Genomic DNA, 27,864 nt, shown 5'->3' on the forward strand with positions numbered 1-27,864 from the left:
CCCCTCCCTGAACCATCCTTCCCTTTGCTGCAACTCCTGTGAACCCCACCCTTGAAGCTGAGCCTGCCCTGTAACTCGCTTCGGTTAATAAAAGGTGACAGGGTGACGCTACGCCAGTCCTGAGCTTAGGCCTCAAGCATGACGTGCTTCTGCCTGCTCTCCCGTGGGCACCTGCGGGAGCATGAGAGCAAACCTGGGACAGTCTGCTGGAAGGTGAGAGAACATATGGGTCATCCTAGCTGAGCCCACTCTAGACCAGCTAGCCCCCCAGCCAACCCACCACAGATGCCAGAGAGCGAGCCCAGAGCATCAGTCCTGCCAGGTTGGCCCCCAGACCCTTCAGAAATAATAAAATGTCTTCAGTTACTGCCCTGAGGTTGTTTGTTACACAGCAATAGCTAACAGATACATCCTCTCCCAGGGGCCCTGGCCAGCAGCCACCCAACCTCATGCAATCAGCACAGGCTGAGTGCCCTACAAGCTCCCCCAACATGCTGAGGACTGGGCTGGAGCACGTGAGCTGTACAAAGATCTACTGTGTGACAGTCTTGTGCTGGAACCTAGGGAGGGAGATGACCACCTCTGCCTTCTAGGAGTCTGCAGCACCGAGAGGGCAGCTTTATGAGTCCCCCCTTACAGGTGGGAGAGGCTGGGTGACCTGCCCAAGACCTGTGATAGGTAGGAGCAGGTGGGCATGGCCACAGAATATGGCTGGATCAGAGCTTTCTATTTTTCTCCTCTTGGACACCTGTTTGGAAACACTTTACTTCCTGGGTAACTGCACCTATCAGGTCATTATTGGAGTGATTGTTCGGTCCCTCTTCACTGAGGACTCTGGATCAGTGTTACTGCCCAGTGGGGCACCTGATGGGCAGGGCCCCCTCCCTCCCTGAGCTGAGAGCCAGAGCCCCTCTTACAGGGGCCTGTATCTGAGTCATCCAATTTCCCCCCACTCTCTTGTCAGCACTTCAGTGTTCCTGAACTGATGGTTTTAAGCGTTTTACCCAGCATTTCTCATTGCTTTCAGTGAGATGGTTGGCCCAGATAATCTAGCCTGCTTCCACTGGGAAAAGATACCTGCATGGCAACAGTGCTGGCATACAGCTGCTGCACCTTGGTCAGGCACACCAACCAAAGCTCATTCTGTGACCTCGTGGGGTAAAGGGACAGAAGTCAGGGCCAGTCCGGTCCAAGTGGGGAGTGTTACAGAACACCCAGCAGACCTTAAACGGAAGACCTGGAGGAGGAGAGCAAGATGGCACAGTAGGGGGACATGGAGCTCACCTCCCACCATGAACGCATCAAAAATACAGCTACATGGGGAGCAATTCCCATGGAAAGCAAACTGGAGACGGGCAGGAAGACTCCCATGCGACCAAGGCTGTGAGAAAGACCCGTACGGACTCGGGGAGGAAGGGAAGCAAAGCGATCAGGTCGGGGCTCGTGCCCTGGGAGGGGACACAGAAGAGGAGGGGGATTACTTGGGCTTGGAGTTCCTCCCTGGGGAGCGAGTGCTTCGAACCACATGTTGGGGCATCCCAGCCCTGAGGATCCACGCCAAGAGAATGAGTCACCATGGCTGGTTTGAAAACCAGTGGGACCAACAGCGGGGCTGTAAGAGACCTAGACTCCCCTCGTGAAGCGTGGGCGCCGGCTTGCTGGCTCCCGAGATAAGGCAGAGGAAGCAGACTGCGACTGCCCGCGGCCCTGGCTGGTTGCCCGTGATCACCCAGCACCCGCCCCAGCCCGAGCTGAGCACCTGCCGTCGCTCCGTGGCACAGCTCCGCACGAGGGTGAAGCTGTGGCAGCTGAGGAAGAGTGCGCAGCTGTGGGGGACGGAGCCAGCTGGGACCCTGCACAGCATCCAAATGGGGCGAGGGCTGCTACGACTGGCTCACAGGGGCAGCAGGTCACGCGCAGCCTGGAACTCTTGACTGGTGTGCCAGTACCGCCCCAGCACATACCCTGGCCCAGGCCAGGCACCCACTCTGGCAGCTCTTGCTCCAGCACTGCTCCTCCTGTGCAGGTGCCCGTCCTGGAAGTGGGGAGAGTGCACACTTAGAACGGAATCGGCTTGGGCCCAACCCTCAGGGCTGCTGCTCCAGCCTTGGGAGTCAGCACCGCCCCAATAGGGCAGTGATGGCCACTGAGGAGAGGAGAACCTCCAGCTCACACCTGGCTCTGGCTCCAGCCCCTCCATCTCTAGCCCCACCTCCTACCAAGGTGACAGCTGCCAGCACACCCTGGGGGAAGACATGACTCTCGCTCACTTCAGCTCCAGCTCTCCCACCAAAGCCACTGGGTACATGCAGACTGTACAGGGACACTCCCACACAAGAACCTGCCTTAAAGACTGGGACAGGTAACTGCTTCACCTAATTTCAAAGACATAGAAAACTAAGCAAAATGAGAACACAGAGGAATTTGTTTGAAATGAAAGAACAAGAAAAAAACTAAAATAACAAGTAATCAGAGACAAATAATTTACCAGATAAAGAGTTCAAAGCATTAGTGATAAGAATGTTAACTGATCTAGGGAAAAAAACAAATAAATGAATGTTAAAATTTTAACAAGAAACCAGAAAATAGAAAAAGAAGTCAGAACTGAAGAATACTATAAAGAAAATGAAACACACAGAAGGAATTAACAGCAGACTAGGTGATAACAGAAGAATGCATAAGTGATGTGGAAGATAGAATAACGGAAATCACCCAATCAGAACAGCAAAAAGAAAAACACATTTAAAGAAAAGAGAACAGCTTAAGGGACATTTGGGACATCAAGCATACTAACATTTGCATTAAAGGAGTCCCAGAAGAAGATAGAAAAGAGTTGAAAATGTATTTGATGAAATTATGGGTGAAATCTTCCTGAACCTGAAAAAGGAAACAGATATCCAGGTACAGGAATCACAGAGAGTCCCAAACAAGATGAACCGAAAGAAACCCACACCAAGACATATCGTAATTAAAATGGTAAAAGAAAGAATTCTAAAGGCAGAAAGAGAACAAAAAGTCACACACAAGGGAATCCCTATAAGGTTATCAGCTGATTTTTCTGCAGAAACTTTGAAAAGCCAGAAGGGAGTAGCATGATATATTTAAAATGCTGAAAGAGAAAAACCTACAACCTAGGATATTCTACCCAGCAAGACTATCATTCAGAATTGAAAGAGAGGTAAAGAACAAGTCAGAAAAGCAAAAACTAAGAGTTCATCAATACTAAACCAACCCCCCCCAAATGTTAAAGGGTCTTCTCTAAGTGGAAAAAGGCTACAACAAGAAGAATCTATAGAAAGAAAAAATCCTACTAGTAAAGGCAAATACATAGAAAAGGCTGTGGATCATCCAATTAAATAAGATAGTATGAAGAGGGGACTTCCCTGGTTGGGAGTCCCCCTCCAATGCACGGAACACAGGTTCGATCCCTGGTCCAGGAAGATCCCACATGCTGCAGAGCAACTCAGCCTGTGTGCCACAACTGCTGAGCTTGCGCTCTAGAACCCAAGATCCACAACTACTGAGCCCACGTGCCACGGCTGCTGAGGCCTGTGCACCTAGGGCCCGTGCTCCTCAACAAGAGAAGCAACCGCAATGAGAGGCCCACGCACTGCAACAAGGAGTTCTCCCTGCTCACCACAACTAGAGAGAGCCTGCGTGCAGCAGCAAGGACCCAACGCAGCCATAAATAAATAAACAAACACATAAGTTTATAAAAAAGATAGTATGAAGATTAAAAGACAAAAAAATTATAAAATCAACCAGAATTACAGTAAACAGTTAAGGAATAAACATGAAGATGTAAAAGATGACATCAAAAACACAAAACGTGGGGGAGAAGAGTGAAAAACAGATCTTTTAGAATGTGTTTGAATTTAAATGACTATCATTTTAAAACAAGTAGATAATGTTATAGGTCAACATATATGAACACCATGGTAACCACAAATCAAAACCTACAATATACACACAAAAACTACAAAGAAAGGAACACAAACATACCACCAAAGAAAATCATCAAACTACAAGGGAAGATACGAAAAGAAAAGAACAGAGAACAACTACAAAAACAACCAGAAAACAAGTAACAAAATAGTAATAAGTACATACCTACCAATAATCACTCTAAATGTCAATGGAGTAAATGCTCCAATCAAAAGACTTAGTGTGGCTGACTGGATTAAAAAAAAGACCCTTCTATACGCTGCTCATGAGAGACTCATTTCAGAGTTAAAAATACACACAGACTGAACGTGAGGGGGTGGAAAAAGATATTTCACACAAATGGAAATAACAAGAAAATTAGGGTAGCAATACTTATATCAGACAAAATAGACTTTAAAACAAAGTCTATAACAAAAGACAAAGAAGGGCATTATATAATGTTAAAGGGATCACTACCAGAATAGGGTATAACATTTGTTAACATATATGCACCTAAGTACATAATGCAACTATTAACAAACATAAAAAGAGAAACTGACAATAATATAATAATAGTAGTGGACTTTAATACCCACTGACGCTAATGGACACATCATCCATACAAAACAATCAATAAGGAAATAGTGGTCTTCAATGACACATCAGTTGGACCTAATAGATATCTAAAGGACATTCCATCCCAAAACAGAAGAATACACATTCTTTTCAAGTGCACATGCAATGTTCTCCAGGCTAGATCACATCCTAGGCCACAAAACAAGTCTCAACAAATTTAAGAGGACAGAAATTATATCAAGCATTTTTTCCCAATCACAATGGTAAGAAAATAGAAATCAGTTACAGGAAGAAAAATGGGAAAAACACAAACACATGGAGACTAAACAATATGCTACTAAAAAACCTATGGGTCAATGAAGAAATCACAGAAAATATCTCAAGACAAATGAAAATAAAAACACAAATGTAAGCAGTTCTAAGAGGGAAGTTTATAGTGATACAGGCCTATATCAAGAAATAAGAAAAATCTCAAATAAACAAGGTAACCTACCATCTAAAGAAATTAAAAAAGAAGCACAAAGCCCAAAGTCAGCAGAAGGAGGGAAATAATAAGGATCAGAGAGAAAATAAATACAATAGAGATTTTTTTAAAAAAATAGAAAAGATCAATGAAACCCACAACTGTTTTTTTAAAAAGATAAACAAAATGGATAAGTCTTTAGCCAGGCTCATGAAGGAAAAAACAGAAGACCCAAATAACAAAATAAGAAATGAAAGAGGGGAAATAACAACTGGTATCAAAGAGATACAAAAATTCATAAGAGAATACTAAGAACAGTTATATGTCAACAACTTAGACAACCTAGAAAAAAATGGATAAATTTCTAGAAACATACAGTCTTCCAAGACTGAATCAGGAAGAAATATACAACATGAACAGACCAATCACTAGTAATAAAACTGAATTTGTAATTTAAAAACAAACAAACAAACAAACAAAAAACTCTCAGCAAACAAAAGTCCAGGACTGGACAGCTTCAGAAGAAACATACCTACCAAACATATAAAGAAGAGCTAATAACTATCCTTTTCAAACTATTCCAAAAGATTGAAGAGGAGGAAACACTCTCAAACTCATTCTATGAGGCCACCATTACCATGATACCAAAACCAAAGACACTACCAAGAAAAGAAAGAAGGAAAGGAGGAAGGGAGGAAGGGAGGAAGGGAGGGAGAGAGGGAGAGAGGGAGGAAGAAAGAAAATCTCTGATGAGTATAGATGCAGAAATCCTCAACAAAATATTAGCAAACCAAATTCAACAATATATATATATAAAGGATCAAACACCATGATCAAGTAGGATTTATTCCAGGGGTTCAATGATGGTTCAATACCTGCAAATCAACCAATGTGATACACCACATTAACAAAAGCAAGGATAAAAGTCACATAATCATTTCAACAGATGCAGAAAAAGCACTTAACAAAATTCAACACCAATTAATCAAACTATCATAAAAGTTGGTATAGAGGGAACATATCTCAACAAAATAAAGGGCATTTATGACAAAACCACAGTTAACATCATACTCAACAGAGAAATGCTGAAAGCTTTTCCTCTAAAATCAGGAACAAGACAAGGATGCCCACTCTTGCCATTTCTGTTTTACATAGTATTAGAAGCCCTAGCTGAACCAATCAGAAAAGAAAAAGTAATAAGAGGCATCCACACTGGAAGGGAAGAATAAAACTGTCACTATTTGCAAATGGCATAATACTACATAGAGAGAACCCTAAAGTCTCCAACAAAAAACTATTAGAATAGGGCTTCCCTGGTGGCGCAGTGGTTGAGAATCCGCCTGCCGATGCAGTGGACACGGGTTCGTGCCCCGGCCCGGGAAGATCCCATATGCCTTGGAGCGGCTGGGCCCGTGAGCCATGGCCGTTGAGCCTGCGCGTCCGGAGCCTGTGCTCCACAACGGGAAAGGCCGCAACAGTGAGAGGCCCACATACCACAAAAAAAAAAAAAAAACCTGTTAGAATAAATTAATTCAGTAAAGTTGCAGGATACAAGATTAATATACAGAAATCTGCTGCTTTTCTATACACTAATAATGAACTCTCAGAAAGAGAAAGCAACAAAACAGTCCCGTCTAAAATCACACCAAAACTGGGCTTCCCTGGTGGTGCAGTGGTTGAGAGTCCGCCTGCCGATGTGGGGGATGTGGGTTCATGCCCCAGTCCGGGAAGATCCCACATGCCACGGAGCGGCTGGGCCTGTGGGCCATGGCCGCTAAGCCTGTGCATCTGGAGCCTGTGTTCCGCGGTGGGAGAGGCCACAGCAGTGGGAGGCCCGCATACCAAAAAAAAAAAAAAAAAAACAGCAAAAAGAATACCTAGAAAAAAAACTTAAACAAGGAGGCAAAAGACCTATACTCTGAAAACTATGAAACACTAATGAAGGAACCTGAAGAGAATACAAAGAAATGGAAAGATATTCCATGTTCATGGATTAGAATAATTATTATCGTTAAAATGTCCATATTACCCAAAGCAGTCTACAGATTTAATGCAATTCCTATCAAAATACACATTACATTTCTAACAGAAATAGACCAAATATTCCTAAAATTAATATGGAAACACAAAATACCCTGAATAGCCAACATAACCTTGAGAAAAAAGAACAAAGCTGGAGGTATCACACTCCCTGGCTTCAGACTATACCACAAAGTTACAGTAATCAAAACAGTATGGTACTGGCACAAAAACAGACATGTATATCAATGAAACAGAATAGAGTCCAGAAATGGTCAATTAATCTTCAACAGAATAGAGAAGCCATGCATTTATAGTCAATTAATCTACAACAAAGCAGGCAAGAATATACAATGGAAAAACACAGTCTCTTCAATAAGAAGTGCTGGGAAAGGTAGACAGCTACATGTAAAAGAATTATATTATTACATTTTCTCACATCATATACATAAACTGAAGATGGATTAAAAACCTAAATGTAAGACCACAAACCATAAAACTCCTTCAAGAAAACATAGGCAGAACACTCTTTGACATAAATCATAGTTGTTGTTTTTGATCTATCTCCTAAAGCAAAGGAAGCAAAAGTAAAAATAACCAAATGGGACTTAATAAACTTACAAGCTTTTACACAACAAAGGAAACCACTGACAAAGCAAAAAGACAACCTACTGAACGGGAGAAAATATTTGCAAATGATATAACCGATAAGGGGTTAATATCCAAAATGTATAAGCAACTCATGCAACTCAACATCCAAAAAACCAAATAACCCAATTAAAAAATGGGTGGAAGTCATTTTTTTCCAAAGAAGATATATAGATGACCAACAGGCACATGAAAAGATGCTCAACATTGCTAATCATCAAAGAAATGCAAATCACAACCACAATGAAATACTACCTCACACCTGTCAAAATGGTTACCATCAAAAAATCTACAAATGATAAATGTTGGCAAGGATGTGGAGAAAAGGGAAACCTTGTGCACTGTTGGTGGGAATGTAAATTGGTGCAGCCACTATGGAGAACATTACAGAGGTTTCTTAAAAAACTAAAAATAAAACTACCTTATGATCTAGCAATTCCACTCCCAAGTATATTATCTAGAAAAAGTGAAAACATTAATTTGAAAAGATGCATGCACACCAATGTTCATAGCAGCACTATTTACAATAACTAAGATGTGATAGCAACACAAGTGTCCATCAATAGATAAATGGATAAGAAGATTACACACACACACACACACACACACACACACACACACACACACACACACACACTGGAATATTACTCAGCCATAAAAAAGAATATTTGTCCATTTGCAGCAACATGGATAGACCTGGAAGGTTTGGGGTTTTTTTGCGGTACGTGGGCCCCTCACCACTGCGGCCTCTCCCGTTGCAGAGCACAGGCTCCAGACGCGCAGGCCCAGCAGCCATGGCCCACGGGCCCAGCTGCTCCGCGGCACGTGGGATCCTCCAGGACCGGGACACGAACCCGTGTCCCCCACATCAGCAGGCAGACTCTCAACCACCGCGCCACCAGGGAAGCCCGACCTGGAAGGTTTTAAGCTTAAATAAGTCAGACAAAGACAAATATTATATGTGATCACTTACATGTGGAATCTGAAAAATATAACAAATGGATATAACAAAACAAAAAGACTCACAGATATAGAGAATAAACTAGTGGTTACCAGTGGAGAGAGGGAAGGAGGGAGGGGCAAAATAGGGGTAGGGGATTAAGAGGTATAAACTACTATATAAAATAAGTAGTCTACAAGGATATATTATACAGCACAGGGAATATAACCAATATTTTATAATAACCTTAGACTATAACTTATAAAAATATTGAATCACTATGTTGTACATCTGAAACTAATATAATATTGTATATCACCTATACTTCAAAAAGCAAAAATAATAAACTGAAAATCTGAAGAGTTATGCTCTCAGGGTACTAATGACTCAGAATTAAACCTGCCCCCTCCATCCTGGTCCAAATCTCAGGGAACCGTAAATAATACTGACTTGGTGCTAGGAGAAGCAAAATCAAAATGCAACAAAGTTCCTGAGAAGTCAGAGCTACAGATCTGCCCTTTCACTGATTTGAGACCCAGGGATGTGTAAGCTGGTTGGGCAGAGAACTCCAAGCAGTGAATTTGGGATGATGGGGGCCCCTTCACCCCAGGCTTCCAAGAATCCCCACATAGAAGTTTTTGAAGCCAGTGATCACCACACATTTAAAGGTGACCAAGAACACGTGAAGACAACAAGCCACGAGCAGACGTGTGGGCTTTGTGTCCTGGGATTGGGCGCACTGTGGCAAGCCCCGGCTGGTTGGCCCCGTGCACTTGGCCCTACTGCATTCCTGAGTCCTGCATAGTCAGGCGTGGCCAAATGACTGAAGTCTGGGCTGAAGAATGCAGGTGATAGCAACTGCACAACTTCCGGGCCTCGCCCATAAAAACCTCTATCTGAACCTCTGTGCTCTTCTCTCATGTCTGGATGCCTGGCCTGGACCCAAACTCTACGGGGATCTTAGGAACCACGGGTTGATGATGAGAAGGCACCAGAATGAAGGGACCTGGGTCCCCATTTCACCACCTGGAGGAAAGCTGCCCAATGGAGAAACAGCTACAGTGCACTACTCTGTGGTTAGTGAATAAGCCTGCATTAGTTTAAGCCATGAAATTTCAAGGTTTGTTTGATAAGCAGCTAGTGTTATTGTAACTAATATAGACATGGGTTATAAAACAACTGAGCTTATTAGGTTTGAGTAAGTCAAAGGTAAGCTTGAAAATATCAGCACAGAACAGGAAGCTAAAGTGTTAACAGATGTTTAAAAGCACAAACAGAAAATAACATACAAAAATGAAAAGATGGAAAATAGTGGAGAGATTAAAAGATGTGGAGAAAACAATGAGATCTCAGATGTACAGATCTCAGTTCCAGGAGGAGAGAAAGAGAAAGGAGGTGGGTGCTAGACAGAGAGAATTTGGATCACAGAAAAGCACTTTGAAAGCATTGTGGCTGAGAATTTGCCAGAACTGATGAAAAACACCAATCCAGATTCAAGAATCCCAGTGAATCCCAAGAAGAAGAAATTTAAAAATTCTCACCTATCCATGGTAGTAAAATTACAGAAAAACCAAAGACAATGGAAAACAACTTAAAAACATCCACTGAAAAGATAGGCTCCCTCCAAGAATAGCAGTTAGACAGACAGCAACCTCTTGGCTGCAACAATGGAAGCCAGGGGGTGGTGGAATGCACTCAGTGTATTTCAGTGTGTTGCAAGGAAACAGCCACTAACTTAGAATTTATGCTCAATATAAATATATTCAAGTATGACAATGAAGACATTTTTAGACAAACCAAAACACATACTTTTAGCACCAGGCTCTCCTGTTACGCTTGTTCAAAATGAAGGTTTGGGACTTCCCTGGTGGCACAGTGGTTGAGAATCCACCTGCCAATGCAGGGGACACGTGTTCGATCCCTGGTCCAGGAAGATCCCACATGCTGTGGAGCAGCTAAGCCCGTGCACCACAACTACTGAGCCTGCACTTTAGAGCCTGCAAGCCACAACCACTGAGCCTACGTACCACAGCTACTGAAGCCCACGCATCTAGAGCCCGTGCTCCGCAACAAGCCACCGCAATGAGAAGCCCACACACCACAACGAAGAGTAGCCCCTGCTCGCCACAGCTAGAGAAAGCCCACGTGCAGACCCAATGCAGCCAAAAATAAACTTTTAAAAAATGCAGCTTCACGGGTCCCACGGTGGACCTCCTGCTTCAGAAACTCAGATAGAGGGCTCAGAAATCTAAGCACTGCCAAGCGATTTACATAGTCACACACTGGTGATTTCCCGGGGTATGGACTACGGGAGGGCTTTGCAAGAGACTGTGCCGGGGACGTGAGGTGCCCAGCCTGAAAGGTCTTGTGTGCCAGCCTGTTCGCAATGGGGAGCCACGGCAGGGTCTAGGCAGGGGAGTGAGAACGACCAGGTTTAGACAGACTGCTTCAGCCAGACAGGGTAAGATTAGAGGAAGGGAAGGCTGCTGGAAGGAGGCGCTTTGAGAAATGGCTGCAGGAACCCACGACAGAGAGGACGTGGGTGCAGCCTAGTGCTGTCACACGTGCAGGGCCCTCGTCCTATCCCAGTGCAGCTGACCCACCGGCAGTGGATGCGCAGGCCCAGGGCTCAGAGAAGTCTGACTGGAGTCCTAACCTGTCAGTGTGAGGGCTGTGTGTGAAGCCAGGGAACTGAATTAAATCACCCAGAGGAGGTGGGCAGAGCAGGAGGAGAAAAGGCTTATCCACACAACCTAAGAAACAGCAGTTAAGGGAGAGGAGGGACTAAAGGACGAAGCTAACACCTTCTCCGTTTAAGGCACAATGTCAGGCATTTTATTCACCATGTCTCAGTCACTTCTCAACAGCTTGGGGAGGTCCAACCCCATTTTACAGACAAGGCCAGGCTGAGCGGAATTAAATGACATGCCCAAGGACACAACCGCCCGTAAGTGGTGAAGCCAGGGTTTGATCAGGTAGGTCCGTCTGATGGGCGTTTGCCTTAGTGAAGGAGAAGACAGACCTGCTAGATCTGCACCAAGAAAGCAAATTCTGCCCGAGACAACACCAGCTGCTTGCCACAGGGCACAGGATCTCCCAGGAACAGGTCTCCTGCTGTCCATACACACCTCTCCCTGCAGGAAGTTTCTATGACACAGCAAAGGACATGGACCTTTCCAGAGGCTGTGGGGTCTTCACCTCTCAGCCCAATCTAAAAACAGGATAGTAAGAGGTTTTGCCAAATGCCTTTCCTGCAGCTATTGATATGATTGTGATTTTTCTGCTTTAACCTGTTGATGTGATGGATCACTTTGATTTTCAAATGTTGAACCAGCCTTGCATACATGAAATAAACCCCACTTGATCTTGGTGTGTAATTCTTTTTATACATTGTTGGATGCAATCTGCTAATGCTTTGTTAAGGACTTCTGCATCTGTGATGAGAGATACTGGCTCCTAGTTTCCTTGGCTATTTGTCTGGTTTTGGTATAGGGTAATGCTGGCCTCACAGAAGGATCTAGGAAGTATTCCCCTGCTCTGTCTTCTGGAAAACTGTAGAGGGCTGGTATAATTTCTTCCTTAAATGTTTTGTAGAATTCACTAGTGAAACCATCTGGGCCTCATGCTGTTTTAGAAGGTTAATTACGGATTCAATTTTTTCAACAGATACAGGCCTACTCAGATCATCTATTTCTTGTATCAGTTTGGCAGACTGTCTTTCAAAGAACTGGTCCATCTCACGTAGGTTATCAAACTTGTGGGCACAGAGTTGCTCCGTGTTCCTTTATTATCCTTTCAATTATCATGGGATCTGCAGTGATGTCCCCTTTTATTTCTGGCACCAGTAATTTGTGTCTTCTCTTTTCTTCTTAGCCTGGCTAGGGGACTATTGACTTTATTGATCTCTTCAAAAACCAGTTTTTGGTTTATGTGATTTTCTCTATTGATTTCCTATTTTCAATTTCATTGATTTCTGCTCTAGTTTTTATTATTTCTTTTCTTGTGCTTACTTTGGGTTGTATTTGCTCTTTTTCTAGATTCCTAAGGTGGAAGCTTAGTTTATTGATTTTAGATGTGTCTTCTTTTCTCATATACACATTCAATGCTATAAATATCCCTCTGGGCACCGCTTTTGCTGCATCCCACAAATTTTGGTAAGTTGTAATTTCATTTTCATTCAACTAAAAATATTTTTAAGTTTCTCTTGAGATTTCTTCTTTGACTGTGCTGGCTGCTTTAGAACACTGAGACACTTACCTCTGGGAGGCAAAGAGTAAAATCCCCATTTTACAGATGGGGTGACAGGTCAACCCAGGGTCACATGGCTGGGAAATGGCAGAGCTTGGACTGGTGTACCATCTGTTTGGTCCCCTGAGGACCAGCCCAGAGCTCAACTCCCCTGATGTTACCACTGGAGACTCTACGTGCCTGGTGAGTTGAAATGGTGAGCTCTGAACTGCTACTAGGTCAAGCTGATCCTGGGGGTTCAGAGACTGAGAACCTGGCTTGGTTAGACCTGGGGTCACTATCATCAGGGGCCAGGGACCAAGGCCAGACACTCTCCAGCCTGAGCTGCTTGCTCTTTGACCTTGGGTGTCCCTGGGGCATGGTGGGATCCAAGCAGAGGAACCACCCCTCCATGCCAAGGAAGCACGTGGCCACTGTGCAGAGGGTCCCTCCCCAGATGTTTCTCCAAGCCCCCACCAGGCCTGGGGCCTACCCCTGGGCAGTCTTAGAACACTGTGCTGACCCAGTGGCACCGTCAAATCACATTTATTTTGAGTAGAAAATAAGCCACTCCTTCAGCAATACATCAAAATGTGGGGCGGCTCTTTGAGCTTGCTGGGCTCACCTGGTCCTGGCTTCCCTGGAGGGTCCCTTGTGCAGCCAGGCCAGACTAGAGTCCTCAGGATGGCAGGGCCCAAGGAAGGTACGTGGTGCGGCAGCAGGGTCCTGGAGAGGTTGCCTCTAGGCTGGTCAGTAGCAGTCGGCCTCGTTCTCCCCGAGGACGCCCACGGCAGCCAGCATGTCCTGCAGGAGTGACTGGGGACTCTTCTCTACGTGGTCACTGCTCTCAGCCAGAGTGTCCCGAAGGCCCTCCAGGTCTACAGACCTCAGCACAGCTACGACGGCCCCGGGCTCCAGGTACCCCAGGGGCTGCCCCTGCTCACCCGCCTGCCATCTCTGCAGCATGGCCTCCGCAGAGGCCGCGGTGGGACTGTCCCCCGCCTCCTGCGGGCTGCCACACGGAGCAGCCTTGGCCCTCAGGAACAGGAGAAGATCACAGGACTTCCGGGCCACAGGTCGGTCACAGTCAAACAAGGCACGGAAGGCAAACTCAAAGAGCTGCACACGGCAGAGCACCTGCAGGGCCTGGGCCGGCATGCCAGGTGGGGCTGTCTCGGGCAGGCCCACGGCATAGGGACAGCGGGAGCCGCGCTGACCCAGCAACTGCTCCAGGAAGACCAGTGCCAGCTCGAGGCCCTGGGCCCGCACCTCCCAGTCCAAGTCCCTGCTCGCCGCCTGGAGCACTCCGGCCACAAACCGCTCCGGGTCTTCAGCTACATCAGCGTGGCCATCCCTTAGCCACTCAGTGAAGACCTGCATGGCGGCCCTCCGGGGGAAGCCCTCCGAGTCTGTGGAGAGGATGCGCAGGAGCTCCCCGAGCAGGCTCTCCTGGAGGACAGGGCAGGAAGAGCAAGGAGGGACCAGGGAAGTCGAGTTCCTGCTCACAGGCCCAGGGTGCAGCAGGGAGGACCCCCATGAGGACCCCCTGCCATGCTCGGCTTCCTGCAGGCGATGCGCCCTTCAGCCCCCCATCTGCCCACCGTCAAACGGGGGCGGCCGTGTCCAAGTGACAGGGCTTCCAGGAAGCGCAGCCAGAGATTCAGGGGACACGCCCGACCCTGAATGCCACCCCTGGGCGGCAGACCCACTCCACCCCGGCATCAGGACAGCCGCCAGGCGGGCGCACGGCCACAGGACCCACTGCCTCCTACCTGCTCAGCCCCTGGGCGCTCAGGGCTGGCAGGGGTGGCACGCAGCCCCCAGCTAGACAGCTGCCCTGTGGCGGTCACTGCGCTCGCGCGGACGTAACTCTCAGGGTCTCGCAGAAGCTGCATGGTGAGCTCGGGCACCTCTGAAGCAAGGAGCGCTTGTCTGAAGCCAGCCTGCCCTGGGGGTCCAAGCAGCCACAACCAGCTGTGACCAAAAGCTGAGTCCGCAGCCTCTCCTCCCTCCCCCAAAGGCAGCCTACGTAGTCCGAGTTCCCAACTACCTGGGGACAACGGTGTGCCAAGGCCAGGCCGGCCCTCCCACAGGGACCCCCTCCCCCCGGCCCCACCCCCTGCACTCACCTCCCCAGTGTCTAGTCATCTGGGTCAGGAACTCAAGGCCTGAGTCCCTCACCTCCCAGCAGGGGCTGCACAGGCGCTTCTGTAGCACAGGAAGCAGCTCTGGGGCAGGAGGAACGGTTCAGAGGGGCCCAGGCCTTGTCCACCCTGCCTTCCCACCCAGCCCCCAGCCGCCTCCACCCCTGCTCCTCCCTCAGTTCACCCCTGGGAGGGGCTGGGATTACCTCTGAGGAACAGCTGGGTGTGGGGGTCCAGGTCGCAGCAGCCGGGGCTCTTGGGTGAGCGCAGGAGCCACCTGAGTGTGGCCTGGAAGGCCTTCTTCAGAACCTGGAGCGGGAAGAGTGGGGCTGCAGGGCCAGGAGGGGTGAGCTGGCCCGCCTGCCCCTGTCCACCTTCCAGTGCCCCTGCCCCTGCCCCCACCCTGGGGTGTAAGATGGGGACGGGTACATGGGGAGAGGGAACACTGCACTACATTTTTACGAGGCAGAAGCCTCTGGAAGCGGCAGACTGGCATCCAAGACTAGAGAGAGAGAAGAGGAGGGGGCAGCTCTTGTCAGGAAGCCCCACTACTGCGGAAATCAAACTTCTGCACCAAAACAGGAGGAACTACCCATGGCACCTTTTCCTGAAAGCCCCAGAATCTGCCAGGCCTGTCATCCAATCTCCCCACTGCCTGCTCAGTACACATGCTAATCCTGCACCCCCAGAGCATGACTCAACCCTGGGGCTACAAGAACGGGGAGGTTTGCAGGAAACCTCAATGACAGTTGGGACCCCAAGCGTAAGGCCCACCTGGTTCTAGTTTACATCTCTCACGGAGAATTCCCTGTAAGACTGGATCCTATCCCTGCTTTCCACGGCCCGGCAACCCCTCACTCAACCTCCACCAATGCCAGGCCCTGGGCTGAACCCTGTGCAGCTGCCTGCCCCTTGAAACTCAGTTTACAAAGCAATTCTTGGGACTTCCCTGGTGGCGCAGTGGTTAAGAATCCGCCTGCCAATACAGGGGGCATGGGTTCGAGCCCTGGTCCAGAAGACCCCACATGCCACGGAGCAACTAAGCCCGTGCGTCACAGCTACTGAGCCTGCGCTCTAGGGCCCGCGAGCCACAACTACTGAGCCTGCGAGCCACAACTGCTGAAGCCCGCTGCACCTAGAGCCCGTGCTCCAAAACAAGAGAAGCCACCACAATGAGAAGCCCGCGCACCGCAATGAAGAGTAGCCCCGGCTCGCCACAACTAGAGAAAGCCTGCGTGCAGCAACAGACAACCAAAAATTTTAAATTAGTTATTAAAAAAAAAAAGAGGCAATTCTGGCCCCAGAGAGGCCTGCAGGGGTGCCCTGCCTCTGCCTTCCTCCCGCTCCCCTTCCCTCCACCCTGCACCCTGGGCGTGTACCATGGAGCTGGACTCAGGGCTCATGAGGTACTCCAGGAGGATGGAAAACACCTGCGTCACCAACTCTTGAGGGCCTGCGACAGACGGGACGGTCAGTAGCAGTTGGCCTCTGCCAAAGGGCAACCGTTGGACGGCTGAAGCACCCAACCTCCTACCCTGGGGCCTCCCCAGCCCACGAGTGTGGCAACCCAAGGGAAACAGGGGACAGAACCCATCGGTCAGCTGAATCCCAGGCTCTGCCCCAGAGGAGACATGCAGAGGACAGCAGTCCTGGGACATGTCTGAGCAGCTGTGGGGCTCGCCCAACACCCAAGCTGTGCGAGAGAAAGCATTCTCACTTACTGGTCCCCTGAGACAGCGCCCCCAGGAAATCCAGGGCAGCTCGCTGGACCCGGCCACAGCCCACCAGGATCGCACAGAGGCGGCCGCCCACATCGGAGGTGGGGGCTGCCGAGCCACTGCAGAGCCGCAGTACTGTCACCACAGCCCCAAGCAGGGGCACCTGCGGCCAGGGCGAGGGGCGCTGGGGCTGCGGGAGGAAGGAGGGTCAAGGCAGGCCACAAGTCCCACCGCCAGTGGGGACCTGGGCCGGGCCGTACCTACCAGCGGCTGCAACAGCCCCAGGTGGGCCAGAGCGCAGCACAGGAGACCCACGCAGGCCGACCTGGAGGAGAGGAGCGTGTCCACCGTCATCGAGTCGCCCGCGGCCCCCTCCAGCAAGCCTGGAGGGCGACCAGAAACAGCTCCCGGTTAGCGGGCACCTCCTGTGTGGCCACGGCAGGCCTCGCCGCTGGTCACTGCCTCGTACCAGAGACCAGGCCCGGAGGTTCCGAGCAGGTGGCTCGTCCAGGGTGGCGCCCAGCCGGCCAGAGCCGAGGTCTGAACCTGTCTGCAGGGCTCTCGCGCAGCCCCACTCTCCCGGCAGCCCATGCCCGGGCCGGTTTCCGCTGCTCAGAGGCCCGTCTCTACGCTCGACACGGGGCTCCGAGGCACAGCTGGGCCCCTTCTCTAGTCCTCACCCCATCGTGCGGTGGAAGCAAGACAAGCCGCAGCGAGGAAACTCGCTCTCGCGTCACAGAACTGACCTTCCGGGAGGACGGGTGCCCGGCGCGTGTGCCCGCTCTGGGTCAGGAACCATCCACAGGGCCCAGGCCCCTGGCAAGCACCACCAACTGCCAGGGTCAGCTGCTCCGGGGGCCACTCCAGCTGATGCCCACGGGGGGCAACGCTGCCCTATGAGCTCCCGGGCGGGGCCACGAGCAGCTGTGCCGTCTCCACACCTGGGGCGGCAGCCCACACCGCAGCCCCCTTCACTCTGAGGTGGGGTGGCGAGCCAGGTGCCCGCTGCCCGTCAGCCCGCCCTGGCCCCAAGGACACTCTCAGGACCCCAGGGTCCTGCCTTCCTGCACCTGCCCACCCTCCCCAAGCAGCCTACCTGGGGGTCCAGGGGCCTGAGCAGCAGCTTCCAGTACACAGGCCAGGGGCTGGAGGAGGAGGCCGAAGGCCTGGGTCCTCAGTGCCTGTGGACTGAGGACAGAGGACACGGTGAGGGCTGCCCCCGCCCTCAGGCAAGCTGGCTACCCTCCTAACATCCCCAGCAAGTCCGGGCCAAAGGGGTCAGTGCTGGGGATCTGGACCCCCCCTTGAGAAACAGCTTCCCTGTAAGCACTGTGGCCGGCGCTCACACCACTGGCACGGGACCCCAAGAGCCGCCAGAGAGCGCCACCCCGGCCCCAGGAAGAGCCCGGGGAAGGCCTGGCCACGCCCACTCCCACGGGCAGCGCCTGCTCAGGGCCAAAGGGACGGGAGGCCCCACCTCCTGGAAGTACTCCCAATGCTGAGATACACTTTCCTATGTTCTGGAACACGGTCTCGCCGACGTGCTCAGGCCCAGGGTGGCTGGGCGGCCAAGCTGGTACAGAGCTCTCCCTCCAAGCCAGCTGCCCAATCCTTCTCTCTCCCTTCGGACCACTCCCTCTCTCTAAACATCCGGAGACCCTGGAGCCCAGAGCCAGGCTTGCATCGTCTCCCCAACGCCCTGTGCCCATTCTCACCCCAGACCTGGGCCAACCAGACCGGCTCTGGTCCGCCCGCAACCCTGGAATGACTTCTCTTCCTTCCCACCTCTCCGGACCCCACACACCCTTCCTGGTAGGGCGCACATCTCGCTCCCTCTGGGAGTCTGTCCTGTCACTCCTGTCTACTGGGTCCCCCTCCACCGTCCCAGAGCCCCTAGTACCACCCCCCACGGTGGCACGCACACAGGGAGGCCCAGGGTCCACAGGTGAGGCCACCGGGGAGGTGGCAGAAGGCAGCTGAGCAGGTCCCGAGTAGGAACCGAGCTCTGCTCTGAGCAGGGCTGCTCCAAGAGTCTCGTTTATCTTTGGGGAGCCTGTGAAAAAGCTATTCCACCACTAAAAAATGCAGAAGCCGGAGCCTGTGCCAACACCTTGGTGATAACCCACGGACTGCCCGGCCACGCCCCGGCCAGCCGCCTCTGACTGATCTCTGGTTTCAGGAGCTCCCCTGAAGTCCCCTGACCTCTCTGCCTGCCTCACACAACATGAACCCCAATCCTTACCAGTCCTGCAGTTCCAGGATCCCCAAAGCCAGAGGCCCTGCCTGTGTGGGGCTCAAGTGGCTCAGAGTCTGGGCCAAAGTCTCCCACAGGCCATGATCAGAACTCAGCACAGAAGAGCTGTGGAGGAGGAGCGCAGGAAGAGAACGTCATTCCCCCATCCAGCCCACACCGTGCCCGGGGGGCCGCCGTGGCCTGGGCTGGGTGTGCCGGCTGAGACGGAAGGCCCTCCCCAGGTGTGCGGGCTTTCCAACCGCCCCCCCCGGTGTCCCCTCTACTGGAGGCAGCGTTCTCGGGCAGCCAGGGAGATGTGGCCCAGGTGTGATGAACGCCCCGAGACTTCCCGAAGAAAACGAGCCCCACCTCCTGCCCACCCCACCAGCCGCGCCCCAGGGGCCTGACCGGGCCACGCTGAGGAGGAGATCCACGAGTGAGTGTGAGGCTGGGACAGGGTCTTTCTCGAGCAGGCGGGCCACGAGGGGGCTCAGCCGCACCCAAAGGCCTTGCGTCCAAAGGCCATGGCAGTGCCCGAACACGGTGGTCAGGACATTCAGGGCCTGTGTGACCTGCGGGGTGGCTGTGGAGCACAGGGAGTCTTCGATGTGACACACAACCTTCTGGGCACACGCTGGCCAGTCACAAGCCTGCGGACCGCAGCGGCCCTCGGCTGTGCCTCGCATCGCCAGGTCCAGGATGTGCACCAGGAGCTGCCCGGCTGCTGAGGCCACAAACAGGCTGGAATCTCCCTGCAGGGAGAAGATGGTGTCAACAGCACCTGGGGAGGGGGAGGGACAACGGGTGGGGAAAGAAACAGGGTTCAGCTGGAACAGAGTCCGTGTGACAGCAGAGACGCTGAAACCACCGAGCAGCTTTAACCACGGGACTTCAGCGCCTCACGGACAGAACTCAGAAACCACCCAACGCGGAGGCACTGTTAGAGGCCCAGCCTCCTCACTACTCAGAGGCAAAGGAGTCAGAACGGAGGGTTCACAGGGCGAGGGGCTGCAGAACCCTGGCCACTTTGGATTCTTCTCGTCAGTTTCAAAGCCACCCCAACTGCTGGGTCTCACCTACAAGCCACGGGACAGCGTACACCCTTGAGGGGCCTCCAAGCCTTGGTCGCCCCCCGAGTGTTCCTCACCACGCCCTACGATACCACAGCCCCTCGCACGTTCAGAGGAAGAGACCCGGCAAGGTGCAGCGATTTCCCAGGAGTCGCGCGGCATCAAGCGCGGCAAGGGCAGAGGCGGAAGGCAGGGCAGACGGGGGCACTCACCGCGGGCGGCAAGGAAGCGCAGGGCGCTGGGGTGCCGTGCCAGGGTGCGCAGGCCCTGGACCCAGCCGCTGCGCACGGTGGGGGCCGTCCAGGCCGCCCCTCCGAGGGGGCCCGCCTCCCCAAAGAGCGTGGGCAGCAGCTCCCCCTGCTGGGAAATGGAGAAGGGAGTGGGGACCTGAGCAAGTCCCGGGGCCGCACAGCGGGACGGCTTTCCTAACGGTCACAGCCGGTCGAGGCACTTGTCTGGGGGGGGCCTCCTCGTGAGCCGCCGGCACCAAGAGCCTGTGAGAGGTGGCAGGTGGCCACCAGAGCCAGCCGATGGCAGCCACAGCACTGCCAACTCTGCCTTCCAGGGGAGAGAACTCTGGAAGGGAGAACTGGGCTTTACATAAAGGCTCATCAACCGTGTTGCAGTTCACTTCAGAAACCCTTCCCCCAGACAGCCCACCAACTGCAACGCCGAAGGTCCCCCTCTGACCGTGACGTGCTGCGCTCAAGCACCCCAAGGTCCCCACAGCCCACCGGGCTCTTGTGCTTGGCACTCGGGGTGCTCCAGGGCCCCTGCCCTCCTCCAGGTGTCCCCTACCCTGGATTCACCAGCACGCCCCGTGAGTCAGGCCTACCCCCCGACACTCCTGCTCAAAGCCCTTACAACCCGGCTGCAAGACCACTGCCCCTAGGAAGCTGACCACGCGACCCCGTCAGCAGGCAGCGGCCAACTCCCCGCTCGAGCCCCACCTGCTCAGACATCCACGGGGCAGTAACGCATTGTCCTGATCTGCTGCCACGTGCACAACATTCCTGTTCAGTACAGGGTGCCAACACAATGAGTGGGAAACTCGGGGGCTGCCTCTTACCAGCGGAGCCCCTCACGGGTGTAGCTACTAGCCCCGAGCCTTGTCTATCTTGACAAGAAAATGCTGGTCCCCACCCCCAAGTCACCTCAGACTCCAGGGTAAGGGACCACAGGGCCTCGGAGACACACTTCCAATCACTCACGGATGACTCCAACTCCGCCGTGGCCTCGAGGGGTGTGCTGGAGGCGGCAGCTCACAGGGCAGGCCCTCCGTGGGATCTCGCGTCACCGAAACGCCCCCCCAGAGCTACAGCCTCTCCCTGGGGGCAGCTCGTAGCCGATGGGAAGGTACAAAGGCTCAGCCCCCTGCCTCGAGCAGTTTGTCCACATGTCCCCTGCCCAGACACCATCTACTGATGAGCATCTGGCTGCGGAAGGGCCCTCAGGGCTGCCAGACCCGCTGGGAGTCCGTGAAGGGCCAGGTGAAAAGGGAGCAGGAGCCCAAGCCAGTGCCACGGGCCCGGGACAGAGAGCAACGTTCCACCGCGACTCGCAGCCCGAACCCGCCCGTGTCCCTCGTCCCCACGTACAGGGGGCCAACCAGCAGACCGAAGGGCAGTCAACGGCCTTCTAAGCCTCTAAAGCCACGATCCCCCTGGGAAGGAAGAGGCGGCCATGGAGAAGTAGAGACAGGCACTGGGACGTGCTCAGGGAATCAACGAAGCCGGGGAGGCCATCGGATCGGGACTGCGGGTTCACCTGCAGCGAAGCAGGTGGTGTAACAGGGCACTCGGACAGTGCAACTCTTCAGGCTCTAGGGTGAGCTCTGCCACGTCTGTGGGGTTCTCATATTGAGCCTTCCCTGTCTCCTAATCCAGGAAAAAGATGAAGACTCCTGACCTGCTTACTGGCCAGGGCGCCCAGGATAACATGAATGCGATTTTGTAAACTGAGGTGTTTTACCACCTGCAAAGCACCGGAGGTGTGGGTGGATTATCAGACATGAAGTCATTTCCTAAAACACACTTCAGTGTACAACATCCCGGGAAGCCTGTCCCGCAGCGAGCTGGTGTGGGCTGGGCCCCTGGAGCCTGCCCTGCTGAACTGAGAAGCACCCAGGAAGGGCAGCGTCAGGGCAGAGCGCCAACCCCAGCTCGGCCTTATTTTAAAATGTTCACCGTTCGCCCCAACATCATTCCTGGTGAGTCTTTCAAAGAAGAATTATACTCAGGAAGAAAAACCCTGCGGTACACGTCAAGACATGGGGGCAAAACAAGCTTCGGAGACTCAGGGGTCATGAGAGCCACCACTGCTTTGTGTACCTGCAGGAGAAGGTGGGTCACTCAGGTGGGAGGACCCAGGCTCACCTGAAGATACTGGAAGCAGTTTTCCTGGGCTGCAAATATCCCTGCGAGGCGGAGTGAGAAGGAGAGGATTCTGGAACTTAGGTCCTGGGATTTCAGCACGTGGAACAGCAGCTCTACCAGGCAGGGATTTTCCTGTAGTAACAGGAGACTGGACCCTGGAGACAGACCCAGCCGGGAAGCATGTTACCAGGGGCACAGCGCGTGCCTCCCTAAGGGACCATTCTTCTGGCAACCCCCAGACTCCCTTTCTCTCAGGCTATTAGACTTAGCAGTCCAACTGGGAGGAAATAGTTGCAACAACTGTCACGAAGGACCCATAACTTTAATTCAATGAGGGGGAACAATATAGAAGCCAATACCTTAACAACAAGCAAAGGACTTGGACAGAATATACGAATGGCCAGCAAACCACGAAAGATGTTCTGCCTTGCTGATTATGAAAAAGAAATGCAAATTAAAGCAGAAGACAATTTTCGCCTCTCCGATGGATACCTTTCTCTTAAACTGAGAATACGAAAGCAAGAAGCACAACGGAACGGGCATTCTTTTCCAGACGCGGCATCTAAAACGTCTATGCGCAACTGCTCTGTCATTCCAAAGCACTGATGGGGGTGCGGGAGGGGAAGGGGGAGGAAATCTGGGGCCACACTGGGAGGGCTTCCACTGCGAGGCCCTTGTGAAAGGACCACGAACGGCACAGTAAGGAGAAAAAAACAGGGTGAAGGAGAGAGAAGCAAGAATCAAAGAAACCAAAAACATGTGGGCAAACCTAAAAAGGCACTGACTTTAAAAATTAAGTAACTTTTGAAGGAGTTTAAAACAAAACAGAATCAAAATACCAGACAACAAACCACGGAAGACTGGACTGAGCCGGAGTTACAGTGCCCGAGGCTCTGTGTGTGGTTGGCGCAGAAGACAGAGCTGCTAACTGACTTTCAACTTTGAAAATCCAGTTTGCACGTGAGAGTAACCCCTAAAAACGTAAGTGGAATGCTTCAAAACCTCACTTCAAAACCAGAAAGACTGAAAAAACAAAAGCTTTATTAATCCACTGGGGGGCAGAAAAGGAGGTAAAAGGCACAACGACAAGGCATGGAAAAAACGTTCTAAATGCAAAAGAATATAGTAAAAATAGGTCCAAATATAACCGTAAACTCAACAAATGAAACAAATTAAACTGTCCACTAGAATAAAGAGCTGTGCAGACTAGATCAAGAACCAAAAGCTAGCATCACACCGTGTGTAAGAAACAATGAAGTGTGACAACACAGAAGGCCAGATTTGTAAAGGCTGAAAAGATACAGTTGGGCAAATCCGAATTTTTAAAAAGCTGCTGCAGCAAGAGTAATATCAAACAAAACTGACTTTAAAGCAAAAAGCTCCGTCAAGCTTTAGAAAGAAAGTCATTGCTCAAACAGCCAAATCCTGGACAATATAACAGTCTAAGACTGTACGTACCTAACCTAACTTCAAAATATACAAAGGGGGGGAAAAAAGACAGAATCTCCAAGAGAAATTGTTGAATCCACCACCTTAGTTGAAGATTTTCACATCTCTCTCAAAAACGATTAAGCAAACAAATTAGCAAGAACACCACAGGTTTTAACAATGTAGACTTGAACTAAGGGCCAAGTATGGAGAGTATATTCTTTTCATCATGTACACAACACTGAGGGAAACACACACAGGCTGGGGGGGGAGGGAACAGAGATTAACTGCTAACGGACACCAGGTTTCTTCTCAGGGGATGAAAATGTTACAAAATTAACCTTCAGATGGTGGCAAAACTGTGTGAATTTACTAAAAACCACGGAATTACGCACTTTAAATAGATCCATTTCATGGTATGTAAATCATATCTCAAATAGAGCTATTTAAAAGCAATTTTTAGGGGCTTCCCTGGGGGCGCAGTGGTTGAGAGTCCGCCTGCCGATGCAGGGGACGCGGGTTTGTGCCCCGGTCCAGGAGGATCCCACATGCCGCAGAGCGGCTGGGCCCATGAGCCGTGGCCGCCGAGCCTGCGCGTCCAGAGCCTGTGCTCCGCAGCGGGAGAGGCCACAACGGTGAGAGGTCCACGTACCGCAAAAAAAAAAAAAAAAGTAATTTTTAATAGAGTTACCATATGATCCAGCAATCCCATTCCTGGGCATGTATCTGGAGAAAACCATAATTCGAAAAGATACATGCACCCCAAAATTCATCACAGCACTATTTACAACAGCCAAGACACAGAAGCAACCTAAGTGTCCAGTGACAGATATGGATAAAGACGGTGTGTGTGTGTGTGTGTGTGTGTGTGAGTGTGTGTGTGTGTAGAATGGACTATCACTCAGCCATAAAAAAGAAGGAAATAATGCCATTTGCAGCAACATCGATGAACCGAGAGGTTATCATACTAAGCGAAGTAAGTCAGACAGAGAAAGACAAATACCATATGATTTCACTTATATGTGGAACCTAAAAATAATGATACAAATTAACTTATTTACAAAACAGAAACAGACTCACAGACATAGAAAACAAACTTATGATTACTAAAGGGGAAGGGGGGCATAAATCAGGAGTTTGGGATTAGCAGATACAAACTACTATCTATAAGATCAACAAGGTTCTACCGTACAGCACAGGGAGCTAGAGTCAATATCCTGTAATAAACTATAATGGAAAAGACTCTGATAAAGTGTGTGTGTATATATACAAAATAAACCAAATTGCTTTGCTGTACACCAGAAACTAACACAACACTGTAAACCAGCTATACTTCAATTATAAAGGTTTTTTTAAATTTAATTACTAGGCCACAATTGAGAACTCTATAAATACCAAAAAATAATACCCTATAGAGAAATCTATAGAATGTGTGCAAAAAGTCTGTGTACTATGCCACGATAAAAGCCTCAACAGATATAAAAGAATCAAAATACAAATACTTTCTAACTCCAATGAAATAAATTAGAAATCAGTGATAAAAAGACTGAAAAAAAAACCCATGTCACGAATCTAAAGATACGCTTTTAAATATTGATAATTTGTGGATGAAGAAATATTATAATGAAAAGTATGAAATATTTGGAAGTAAATCACAACAAAAGCACCGCATAGTAAGACTTGCAGGGTGCAGCTAAAGTGACACCTTCAGAGACATGTGTAGCCTTAAATGCAAATATTAGAAAACAAGACAGACCTAGATATTCAACTCAAAAGAGGGTACAAGAACAGGGGAAACCAAAGAAACAAACAGCAAAAATTTATGACACGTAATCCACACTAAAACAATTATCAGCCAAACACTTACATGAGCAGATTTACGTACAAAGAAAGCCATTATGTCATTATTTATAATAATGACACATTAGAAACACAGACATCTAACAACAGTGGACTAATTGTAAAATTAAGGTCCATTCACAGAGCAACCTGACATACAGTCAATAAAATCAACGTGTCAGTGGGGAAAACACCCACTAGGACAGTAAGAGAGAAAAAGCAAGATATCACGTTGTATTTATGGTGTGACCTCATTTTTATAAGAGAAGTACAGAATTATGATGTGTTAAGAAAAAAGGCTGGAAAGAAAAAAATGTTCAGAGTGGTTTAATCTTCCTCTTTACTCCTCTGTGCTGTTCAAGTTTAATTTAAAGAATATGTATTACTTACATAATCAGAAAGAAAAATCGATTTCTTAGAACAAAAAAAAAAATGCAACGCAAAACAAGATAAGTTTGTCCCGTGGCCTCGGCAGCCGCCTAGCATGGCCTGAATAACGGGAGGCCTGCAGCTCAAGCTCTCCTGATCATCCCCTTAGGTTCAGCTTGCCGTGTCCCCAAAGCCAGGGGGGATCTTTAAGATATGAAGAAAGGACACCGGATAGACAGTCCTTCCCGAGGACAGGGGAGCCCGGCACCCTCTGGCCTCCGGGGAAAGTCAACAGCAGCACCCCCAACCTCACCTGCTTCGGTTACTGTTGTAAACCAGTCCAGCAGCTTCTCCAGACAAGTGTCATCTGCCACAGGCTGCCTGGGGTCTGCCAGGACGGCACAGAGAGCGGGGAGGAGCCGGGAGCACTCCGGGTCCATGGCGAGGCCGGGGTTCCTGCAAAGGCAATGTCAGGGCCAGACCCCACCTGCCCTAGCCACAGGCAGTCCCCATGCCTGCCCAGGCCCCAGAACTTTCACCTCAGGCCAGGTGACCACAATCTTCAGACGGAAACTCCAAGTTGCCGGGATGGATGCAAAGCCTCAGCTCAGGTGGGACCAAAGATTGTCAAGAGCAAGCAGAGCCCTCAATTCCGGCGGTGGAGGTGAAAGGGAATCTGAAGTACAGCATGAGGCCTGAGCAGCTCAAACTGGGCCAACCTGGGACTCTGGTGGGAGGGGAGAATGAAGGGAGCATGAAGCTGACCGAGGCTGCAGGCGGGCCAGAGCGAGGGGCGTGTGCGCGCTTTGGGGCCGGCCACGTGTAGGAGGCAGAGTGGCTCAGTCCGAATTGTTAGTGGCTCAGTCCAGACTGCAGGCGTGTGTCTGTCCCTCCCAGGGTCAGTGTGAAAAACCTGCAGCAGCAGTGTGAGGGCGGGAAGGCGCCCTGCCCACTGCCGGTTCCTCCCGGGGCGGCAACTGGACCTGCGTGTCCGGCCTGGGAAGGGTCCAGGGACCCCGTCGGTCCTGTGCTCAGGGAGGGCTCTTGCAGGGGGGTGGGGTGGCCTGTGACTCTGTCTGGCGGGTCAGGAGCAGGCCTGCCTGTGCTGGGGCGTCTGTCTGTCCATCCCTGGCCAGGCTAAGTCCTTGCGCAAGGCGCCCTCCCTGTGGACCCCGCTGAGGACGCCAGGCCGGCGGCCGCGGTGGTGCCGGGGCCCAGCCCGGGCCACGCACGCGGCCCCCAGGCTGCTCTCCGGCCCTGGTCCCGGGCCCCGAACCCCGACCCCGCGGGGCCCGCCACAGCGACCGCGACCCCTTCCCTGGCGCGCGCCTCACCCGCTTCGCGTCCGTCACCGCTGCAGGTCCCGCCCCGTACCGCGCGACCTGCCGGGCTTGGAGGGGGCGAGGACGGGGACGGCAGGCGTGGAGAATCGTGAAAGCGCCCTGGAGGCGACTCCGAGAGCCCACAGGGCCCAGGCTTGGGAAACGAGCTCAGGCTGAGAAGGACAGGCCACCGCCTAACGCAAACACCCGACCCATCAACCGCCCGCACCGGGACGCTCACAGGTACGTGCTCGGGGATCCGGCAAGCTTTGCGCCCGGAAGGCAGGGCTTTCGGCGGAAGGGGCGTGACTGTGCGTGAAGGGGCGTGGCCTCGCCGGCCAAAGGACCACGTGTCTGGGCGGGCAAGTGAAGCAAAGCGCCAGCCGCGTAGTAGACAAATCTAACTCCGCTTGGAATGGGGTTTCATCCCGTTTGTAGGTCCAAAATGCATTTAATGCCCCTAACCCACCCAACATCATAGCTTAGCGTAACCTACCTAAAACTTGGTCAGAACAATTCCATTAGCCTGCAGTTGGGCAAAATCATCTAACTCAAAGCCTATTTTATAA

General features: G+C 51.2%; 1 protein-coding gene across 7 annotated transcripts; it reads right to left on the bottom strand.

Annotated features, from left to right (window-relative positions):
• Positions 1-13,327: 13,327 nt before the first annotated feature.
• BRAT1 (BRCA1 associated ATM activator 1) lies at positions 13,328-27,595 on the bottom strand. Of its 7 annotated transcripts, none has more exons than XM_059038550.2 (15): positions 27,308-27,595; positions 26,513-26,700; positions 26,287-26,429; positions 22,338-22,492; positions 20,175-20,322; positions 19,301-19,673; positions 18,902-19,018; positions 17,756-17,847; positions 16,924-17,042; positions 16,663-16,849; positions 16,321-16,394; positions 15,148-15,250; positions 14,927-15,025; positions 14,570-14,745; positions 13,328-14,246 (listed from the first exon to the last, which is right to left on the bottom strand). In XM_059038550.2, exons 3-15 carry the CDS (start codon positions 26,411-26,413, stop codon positions 13,548-13,550), a joined length of 2,469 nt encoding a protein of 822 aa, XP_058894533.1. In that variant the 5' UTR covers positions 26,414-26,429; positions 26,513-26,700; positions 27,308-27,595; the 3' UTR covers positions 13,328-13,547. The 7 variants fall into 7 exon arrangements, with proteins under 7 accessions (XP_058894533.1, XP_066868824.1, XP_066868826.1 ...); XM_067012723.1 differs by having other exon boundaries at positions 20,175-20,319; positions 27,308-27,578; XM_067012725.1 differs by having other exon boundaries at positions 19,301-19,644; positions 27,308-27,544.
• Between the last annotated feature and the right edge of the window lie 269 nt (positions 27,596-27,864).

Source organism: Kogia breviceps, chromosome 14, assembly GCF_026419965.1.
Source record: "Kogia breviceps isolate mKogBre1 chromosome 14, mKogBre1 haplotype 1, whole genome shotgun sequence".
In the NCBI taxonomy this organism is placed as follows: Eukaryota; Metazoa; Chordata; class Mammalia; order Artiodactyla; family Physeteridae; genus Kogia; species Kogia breviceps.

Bases quoted from the DNA above. Each gene is read 5' to 3' on its own strand.
- BRAT1 (XM_059038550.2), bottom strand. From the start codon at position 26,413: ATGGACCCGGAGTGCTCCCGGCTCCTCCCCGCTCTCTGTGCCGTCCTG. The intron at 17,043-17,755 runs GTAGGCTGCTTG...GTCGCCCTCCAG, and splicing joins TCAGGCCCCTGGACCCCCAG to GCTTGCTGGAGGGGGCCGCG. The intron at 16,850-16,923 runs GTAGGTACGGCC...TTCCTCCCGCAG, and splicing joins TGGGGCTGTTGCAGCCGCTG to CCCCAGCGCCCCTCGCCCTG.